Here is a 9,798-nt window from a genome sequence, read left to right on the forward strand (position 1 = left end):
ACAACCCACACCTTCAGGGAAATAATTTCATGACCAGTCTGTACGAGGAGGTGCACCGCTGCCTCACTGGCCACACCCTGCTGGACAAAAGACTGAGCCTGGTGCCGCCGGGCCTGATCAGCACGCAGGTGGGCGTGGCTCTCGCCCTGGCCTGGCAGGGACAAGAGTACCCTCTGCTGTTGGTCGGCGTGGACCTGGTGCCGGTGCTGGAGGTGCCGTGGCCGGGAAAAATTCCCAGACCCTTCCTCACTCCCGCGGACACCACCACCATACAGCTCAGTAATGCCGCGGACGCCACATGGCGCTGCAGCTTTGCCTTGGCAGAGGCAAAGGTGCTGGAGACGTTGAGCCCTGTAGAGCGCCAGGCACAGCTGATGGGAAAGGTAATTCTGTCTCGCCTGAAGGCCGAGCCCTGGATGCCACGTCACAAGAAGAGCTTCTGCACCTGGTTTGACACACGTGAGTGGAACATCCCGGTGCCGAGCGGATTCTGCTTCAAGAACGCATTCCTGCGGTGGCTGGAGCATAAGAGGTGTGAGGAAAAGGACCTTGGCAGGCAGCTGGGAACGGGACGCAAAGAGGATCTAGCGAGGCACCGGGGAGAGGGAGGCAAAGAGGATCCCACCAGGGAGCTTGAGGCAGAGCGGGAAGAGGACCCAATCAGATGGGTGGTGGAGGTGTTCAGGCTGATGTGTGCAAACCCAGAGGAATCACGAGAGCACCTGGCAACTCTAAACAGCCCCGCCTACTTCGGAGGGGACTGTGAGGGCCGCAAACCTGGAGACGGGGCGCCCATCGTTGTGCAGTGTCTGGAGGAGAACTTGGAAAATTTGTGGTCAGGCTTGGCTGACCAGCGAGATCTGAGCCAAGACAGCCAGGAAGCGATGAGGAACATAATGCTGGGGCTAGACCTCTGGATACTGATGATGCAGCTCCACGGTGACGATCAGCAGTGATTCACACCACCCTCTGTAAACTACTCCTTACCCCCCTCCAGCACAAAAACACACAGATAGATAGATTGTTTATAGGCAACAGCAGTGCAATGATTGCATATTACTTGTTACTTATTTTCCTGTTACCTAATTACATTTATGAATGAGACGTTGTCAATCATTCCAGTGGCACGTGCAGTCCAACATGATGATAACACTAACATTTTATTGATTATCTTGTACACCTAACCTGCTGCAAACATTTATATTTGATATCATGTTGCTACGTGTTGACAAGTAAACAGACAGAATATCATGTATTTCTTGACATGTTTCACCCATTGACAGCTTATCGGAAAACACCTGTTCTATTGTCACAAGCCCGTGATTGTCTCCAATGTGTTGAGTCACTGGGCAGTCCTGGAGGACGTGTCTCTGTCTCTCTGTTTGAATAAATAACCTTTATTCACATAACATTTCATTTATAGATAAGTGACCACGACCCCACTATTCCATATGTATATATATATATATATATATATATATATATATATATATATATATATATATATATATATATATATATATATATATATATATATATATATATATATATATATATATATATATATATATATATATATGTAACAATGTGGAACAGGTGGGTTGGTGGGTGATGGAAAGAAACTCAGGAGTAGCAGGAGTATTTTATTTCTCCAACGTTTCGCCCATAGGGCTTCTTCAGAGAGAATGACAGGCCTGTAGGCAAAGCAGTATATATATAGTACAAGTGGATCACGTCGCGGTGCGCTGGAAAGTGGAGTGCGCTGATTGGTCTCTTCCAGGTGGCCTCCCAGTAGCTGAGATGGTGAGCTGCGCCGCTGCGCGGGATAGGCAGACAAATCCTTCCCTGTGGTTTGTGGTTTCCTCCTCTGTGGTGATGTAAGCTGCCTCGCTCCGTGTATTTCGTGGTGTTACAGTGGTTTAACAAAGTGCAGTGTTGTGAAAATTTCAGTGCTTGAAGTGCTAAGTGTCCTGGTGTCCATGTAAAAGTGTAAGGTGTGCTAAGCCTTGCAATAGTGTTGAAAAATCACTTGAAAAGAGTGTTTGTACCCGTGCAGTGACCGAGACCCGGGCCTGACCTGACGCGAGGCCTAAGGCAGCACACAGTTGCCAAATCTCTCCAAGGTAGTTTTTTAAACAACCTGTATCTCTCTCTCCGTGGCTGGTTTGGCTTGACTTGTGGGAGAGGTAGTTAGTGTCGTGTGTTTTTTGTGCGCCTGTGGGGAAGTGCTTTGTGTTCTGTGCCAGTGTTCAGTGTCTGTGTTCACGAGTGTGTTAGTGTCGCACGTGTCGTTTAGAACCAACACTCGTTGTCGCCCCCACACCTGGCTTCACAATTCCCCAGGGAATCACTTATCCTCTCCCTCAATGTCTAGCCCGCCCATCGCCCCATAGCCAGGCGAGACTTGCCTGGCTACCAGCCACAGAATTGGTGTTGCGTTTGTGGCAAAGCAACACTTAAGACTCAACACGTGAGCTGTGACGAGGAAACCTGCCGTAACCTTTGTCACAACAGCTGCCTTGGGGATACGCCAGTCTTCAAGTGTAGCTACACGGAGCAGCTACGACTCCAAGCAAACATCCCGGACCCCGTCACCTACATCATCGAGGAGACTGATACACCCCAACGCCACTACCGGACGACAGTGGGGAGAGTCAGTGGGAGGGCTTGGAGAGAGAGAGCTAGTTTCACTAGTTGAGAAGCTCACTGAGGAAGCCTCTCAACAAAACTGTGTGATTAAGTCCCTCCAGGACGACCGAGACTTGATCATACAACACAGAGACGTGTTTGCTGCGGCTCTCAGAGTAGCAGACAGGCTGATAGCGTCAAAACAGCGCCAGACGCAAGTAGCCACACGCTCTCAGGCAGTCAGCGCCCACGCAGAGTCAATTGACGAACACTGGGAGGTGGTTTGTCAGGACTCTGAGAGGTGGAGGACGTGGTGGAGCTCGGATAAACCGCAACAGCTCCGCCACTCAGCTGTTTTCTCAACTTCCACCTTCCCTTCGCCTGCCCGGGAAACAACGACCGCTCCGCCTACCTCCACTGCTTCCATCGCCACAGAGAGCGACTGTGACACCTCCCCAGCGTCTACTGTCACTCCTTCTGCCACACAGAGTGACTGCTCGGTACTCACTACCACGTCTACCGCCACACAGAGCAGCAGGGACTCTTCCTCCATAAATACAGCGAACGGAGTAGATCGTGGTGCCTCTGTTCGCCCACGAACCTCTCCTCAGACCACTTCAGGAGATTGGAGAAAAAAGAAAACTAAGAGGGAAGTGCAGCAGGACGCGAGGAAGGTGTCCAGCGAAGGACTGAGGACTCACCAGGCCACCAAGCAGACACAAAAGCGAGCCAAGGCAAAAGTGTGTGAGTACTGCTCACGGAAAGGACACACTTCTGCTACTTGCCACGCCAGAACTGACGATTTACGTCAGGAGCGTCTCCTACAGCGGCTCCTTACGGTGGAAAGACACACAGCCACACCCTTCCCACCTGCAGCGCCTCAGCCCGCCCACCACCTCACTTCATTTCAGTCCTTACCACAACCTCGCCCACTCCTTCCTCAGCCTGGTATCTGGAATCAGAGCCAGGGGCGGCAGTGGACCACTCCTCTTCACCAGTACCAGCAGTCGGCCGCGGACCCTAACCACCACCTCGGACTAGCAGGCCTCGCTCACTACCATCCCTCACCATGGTACAGCCAGCTTGCCCCGCCGCCAACTAAAGGTCGTCTCTAGCAACGTCCGTGGTCTCCGGACTAACCTTGCAGACTTATACCACAACTGTGTGCAACGACACAATGCAGACGTTGTTGTGGTGACAGAGACATGGCTGAACAGTGAGGTGGAGCCCACGTATGGCAGGATGCAGGGCTTCACCCACTGGGTGAGGAGGGACCGACAGGAGCGAACAGGAGGTGGAGTGGCTGTCTGCTTCAAGGAAGGAATGCAGGCCCAGCTACTCGACATAGACACGCCTCCACTGATGGAGATGATGTACTTCCGAGTAACGCTGGCAGACCGCTCAGCCCTCCTACTGTGTGCCCTGTATCGCCCCCCGCGACAAGGGCCTGACTCACTCCTGTACCTGACTGAGACTTTAGACAACCTGATGATGGCACACAGCTGCAGCCACGTGCTGATTGTGGGGGATCTCAATCACCACCTGGAAAGAGACGCCTACGAGAATCTCCTGGAGGTGCAGGGTCTGACAGATCATGTCACCTTCCCCACACATGAACGAGGAGGGACATTAGACCCTGTCATCTCAGACTACCAGGAGGACAAGCTTCAGTGTCATCAGCTGGGGCTCGTGGGCAGCTCTGATCATCACGCTGTACTGACACAGCTGGAAGTGGGCGTGGCTCGGGACGAGGCCACCACCCGCACCATCTGGCTGTGGAACAAAGCAGACTGGGCTTCCCTGCGCCGCGACCTGACCCACACCCCATGGGCCACTCTGCTACAGGGAGGAGCAGAGAGTGAAGCACTTGCACTCACCTCTCACCTTCTCGCCCTCCAGAGACGCCACGTCCCACACAGGAATACACCACCAGACCGACGGATCAGCCATGGTTTGGCTACCGTTGCCGTGTTGCTGCTGAGGCAAAGTATGCTGCCTGGCTCCGCTACAAGAGGAACCCGACTCGGCGCAACAAGGACTTGCATAGGGCTGCATGCAGGAGGATGGTGGTAACCAGCAAGTGGGCCTTAAAAAAGTGGGAGGAAAGCCTGCGCCGGAAACTGTGTGGCACTGGCGTAGGAAACAAAACTTGGTGGTCCCTTGTTAAGGACAAACAGGAACTGGCCACCAAGAATCCATCCCTCCCTCAGCAAGCAGGACGGTACTGTCGCCACCAGCAGTAAGGAGAGGGCACAGTTGCTGGCTTCCTTGTTTGCTGGAAAAATGAAGGTGGGGAATCCACAGCAGCCACCGCCTCAGCTGGTCCAGCAATGTGAGAAGACTGTCACCATGGTGGAGGTGACGCATCAGCAGGTGAAGCGATTATTGCGGGGCTGGACACACAGAAAGCTACCGGCCCTGATGACATCAGCCCGCACCTGCTGAAGCGATGCTCCCAGGAACTGGCTGCCCCTCTCACCCAAGTCTTCACAACTTGTGTACGGGAAAACGTCTGGCCTTCAGTGTGGAAGGAGGCTCGAGTAGTTCCTGTACACAAAAAGCTCCAGGACGGACCCAAAAACTACAGACCCATATCCCTGTTGTCAGTGGTGGGTAAAGTGTTTGAGAGGGTCGTGGCAGAGGTGGTGTGTAGCCATCTCAAGGACAATGCCCTCCTCTCAGACCAACAGTTTGGGTTCAGACCTGGAAGGTCAACCTCCGACCTAATGATGCTTCTCACCAGGCAGTGGCAGGACGCCCTCGACGACGGCAAGGACACTATAGTGGTTGCTTTGGACATAGCTGGAGCTTTTGATAAAGTATGGCACAACGGATTACTGGAAAAGCTTCGTGCTAAAGGCATCCAGGGTGGCTTGCTACGACTCCTGGGAAATTACCTGCAGGACAGAAGCCTCAAGGTGGTTGTCAACGGGCAAACATCTGAGTCCCTGCCTGTGGAGGCATCAGTGCCACAGGGTTCAATTCTTGGCCCACTCCTGTGGAATATCTACGTGGATGATCTTCTCCAGCTACTGCCAGGAGTCAAGGCCTATGCTGATGACTGCACCCTCTCCTATACCTATCCACGCCAGGACAGTGGGCGGGCTGCTGAGGCCATCAATCAGCAGCTACGAGTGATAGAGGAGTGGGGTGCTCGCTGGCAAGTGACATTCGCGCCGGAGAAGACACAGGCAATGGTTGTCTCTCGGTCCCCAGCCGCCATGGCAGCAATGGCAGGAAAGTTGTCTTTTGGCGCTGCTGCTCTCCCACTCCAAGATGACGTCAAGATACTTGGAGTGGAGGTGGATCGAGGGCTGAGGTTTGACAGCCATGTCAAATCCATTGCCAAGAAAGCCTCTCACAGGATCTCCGCTCTCAGAAGGATCGCCAGTTTCCTCGACAGGAAGGGAGACTGCTGCTGTACAAGGCACAGGTGCGGCCCCACCTTGAGTACGCAGCTCTCTCCTGGATGTCCTGTGCCGCCACACACAGAAGGAGACTGGACAGCATCCAACGCCGCGCCATACGGCTAGTAGATGCTGCAATACCACCTCACCCAGAGCCTGAGCGTCCTCTTGATTCACTGGAACACCGCAGAGATGTGGCGGCGATCGTAGTGTTCCATAAGGCACAGGTGCAAAGAGTGCCACATCTGGCAGGGCTGCGTCATCCTCTGAGAGTCACCGCACGGAGCACGAGAACGGTGCTCAATGGTGGTGACGCCGTAGAGGTGCCGCGATCCCACGGGTGTCAGCATCAACGCACCTTCGCAGGACGCGTCTCCAGGATGTGGAACTTGTTCACGGCCGCGGTGCCTCACGTCCAGGAGATGAACACACACAGTGTCAAACTGATGGCACATAAGTGGAGACAGACACTGCCAACTCCTCTGACACTCTTTGTGACGTGACACTCAGTGTAGTGCAGTGCGTGAATAGTGCTAGTGAAGTGAAAAGAACAGTGCTCCATCTTGTATATTATCTATTTTTAAGTCTTGTAAATATTGTAGAGAAATAGATTGTAGTACCCTTAGAATAGGTAGCACACGACAGTGCGCCTTTGGGTACATGTTCTTCTGTATAAATTATGTTTAAATAAAAAAAAAAAAAAAGAGAGAGAGAGAGAGAGAGAGAGAGAGAGAGAGAGAGAGAGAGAGAGGGTGTTCGATACGGCGCCGACAAGTAACAATTACAACTCTTTCTGTTGCCTTCTCCACTGCAATTATTACAATTTCTCTTACAAACATCCTTAAGAACTGCATTAATCTCGTAGATATTCTCGCATCAAAACGGATTTCACTTCAAACATCATCCACAATATCTTCATAACGTATTACAACATCTGAACCCGGTGCTTTATTTCTCCGTAAATCTCATACGTAGTACGTACAATATTACCCCTTTTTCCCAGCTACCCGTATATAAGGATGACCTTTACTTGGTACATGAATGCAAGCAACCACATGACGTACCACCAATTATATTACCATACACATATAATTACCAGACTCCGTTCAACAATATGACAACGTAACACCACCGAAATATAATGACAAATATTGATATCTCCACACAAGTGACTTCCCTCAAATAATCTCTTTCTCTTGGTACCCATACATGGAACCACGTTAACTTCGTACACAATTACACACTAGTAAATATGTTATGTAACTTATTCGTCAGAGCAACACACATGCACATACGTAGGTAGCCGTATACAAATTCCCTTACTCATAGATGAAAACGCAAGTATATAACGACGTCATTATGAACCAAAGTACAACCACATAAACCATAATAAACTAATACCACATAATACCTAAACCTCCTATCATGCTTCTTCCTCCATTCTAATTTACCTCAAAGACTGCATTGCAACTTATAAGCTCCACTTACTGGTTATATATAGTACAAAACGCCGCCCTCAGCTATGCAGCCGAGGGTGGCCGCTTAAACCGCGGTTGTCCTCTGCTTCCTCTCTCCTCTCTCTCTCTCTGCCCCAAAACTCTACAATTTCCTTCAGGAACTTATGGGGCGTGTCTTGACCCACACAACACGCCCCTCAGAATGTACCATTCACCAATCAAGTACAAGCTCAAATGAACTCCACGTGTGGTACGAACAACATCCAAGACGACAACAATACCACCGGATGTTTACATGACCTTTTGACCCTCCTGCCCTTCCTACTCTCTTTTATGGCTGGATACGGTTACACACCGCATACTGGCGAACTAGCATACTTCCATATATCTTTGTTTCTTGTTTCTTATATTTTTCATATTTCACTTATGATGTGCGCATCTGACAACCATGAGTCAATAAGAAAAGCCAGATCACCACTACCGTTTACATTCTGTATCTACTTTTAACTATCCTGTATGGATAATTTAGAAAGAAGTTAATCAGAACAAATATTTTTTTGTCATTATCTTGTAATACTGCTACCAATATCTTAAACACGGCATACTACAAGTCTAAAATCTATTGATTTGGACAATGAAAAAGGTAAAATCTTTGACTGTACTATATAGTATGATACAGCTTACTCAGTAACCTCGTGATATATGGGTATAGTTATTTGTGTGGAAATTTTAACATCGCTTGCATCAAGATCAAGTCACGGCAAGACAATCATGCAATGACTAAGCATTTCACTGGACAGCTGTAGAGTGAGGAGAGAGAAATATGAGTTTTCCTCCTCCTCATAGCATAGTGGCATGGACATTACAGCAGGAATTAACTGTCCCACAATGTGTTTGTTAAGTTAAACAGGTGGGCAGCCCAGGATGGGTGAGACACCAACACTCTCGCCAGGATACCCGAGTTGTCTGTTCTTAATTAGAATTGTTGTTTCCACATACTAGTAAGTTGATCTGTGTGGTTTGGACTTTTGAGTGACACAGACATGTTGTCTTCATGTTTACTGTGGACTGGATTAATACACATCCGATCAAGGGTGCACTCTTTAGGGAAATGTGGAGATGACCATATAAGCCACAATGCCAATTCACTAGAAAATCAACTTATATACATTTGTTCATAAATAGGGTTTGATTTTGCCTGTGTTACTACTTAGAAGGAATTATGTAGAAAATACATTATACCGACTTATTGCATCTCTGTGTTTATAGAATGACACTGCAGGTATGTTCTATATTACCCCTGTGACAGCGAACGGGACACGAGCTGTGCTGCCACCTGGTGACAACCACTACTTCTGAAAACTTTCCATTGGTAAATAAACACGCACATATCCACCCACACACCTGCTCCGCCAAGACACCTGGCCGGCACAGGGTCGCCATAATATTTGCTCAACAGCAGCCTTGACCCAACAGACTGATGTGACTGTTCTCGTGAGCCTGAGTTCCACGCACCTAAAAAGAAACTGTTTCCGCCACAAACAAAACAAACATTGCTCAACTATCAATCACGGTGGTGCTCATTAACCACTCTATTGTGCTAGTATTATCCAGAGAGAGAGAGAGAGAGAGAGAGAGAGAGAGAGAGAGAGAGAGAGAGAGAGAGAGAGAGAGAGAGAGAAGGGGGGCTGAAGGGGAGCCAAGTGTAGGTTCCCAGACATGGAATACAACAGAAGATAATTTGATGTGGGGTGAAGCAGATTGGTGATGGAGGATGAGGAGGATTATAGTAGCGGTGGTGGTGGTGGTTGTGGTGATGGTGGGTGGTAGTGGCGGTGGTGGTGACGGTGGTGGTGGTAGTGGTGGTAGCGGCGATGGTGGTAGCGGTGGAGGAGGTGAGTTTGTCAGTTTCAGAGTGTAGGGTTGTCCTGGTGGACAAAAACAATGGCAGGCGAGCACGGCGCACAGTGGCACACAGGGCCTGCCTGGCCCCACCTGCCGCTTACACTGCTGCCCACCACGCGCATCATGAAAAGCCTGCCACCGCTGGACCAGGCGTGGTAAGTGACCCACCACTTCAATGTCCAGTGTGTGTGTGTGTGTGTGTGTGTGTGTGTGTGTGTGTGTGTGTGTGTGTGGCCTATTTAATGTCAATTTTGCACCTGATGTGACTTGTAGAATAATTCACCTGATCTTGTCAACTTACTGTTAAGATTAACAAATCACCAGTGTTTTGTGAATGTTATTGTATAGTTTTAATTTTACTGAAAATATCTGGACTACGGAATGTGACACATGTAATGCTA

At 49.7% G+C, this 9,798-nt stretch overlaps 1 protein-coding gene across 1 annotated transcript; it reads left to right on the forward strand.

Annotated features, from left to right (window-relative positions):
• The first annotated feature begins 6 nt into the window (after positions 1–6).
• Positions 7–989, forward strand: LOC123500432. The gene has a single exon (XM_045249153.1). It carries the CDS (start codon positions 30–32, stop codon positions 954–956), a length of 927 nt encoding a protein of 308 aa, XP_045105088.1. The 5' UTR covers positions 7–29; the 3' UTR covers positions 957–989.
• The last annotated feature ends 8,809 nt before the right edge of the window (positions 990–9,798 follow it).

The sequence above is a fragment of the Portunus trituberculatus genome, unplaced genomic scaffold (genome assembly GCF_017591435.1).
Source record: "Portunus trituberculatus isolate SZX2019 unplaced genomic scaffold, ASM1759143v1 PGA_scaffold_232__1_contigs__length_31692, whole genome shotgun sequence".
Classification (NCBI taxonomy): Eukaryota; Metazoa; Arthropoda; class Malacostraca; order Decapoda; family Portunidae; genus Portunus; species Portunus trituberculatus.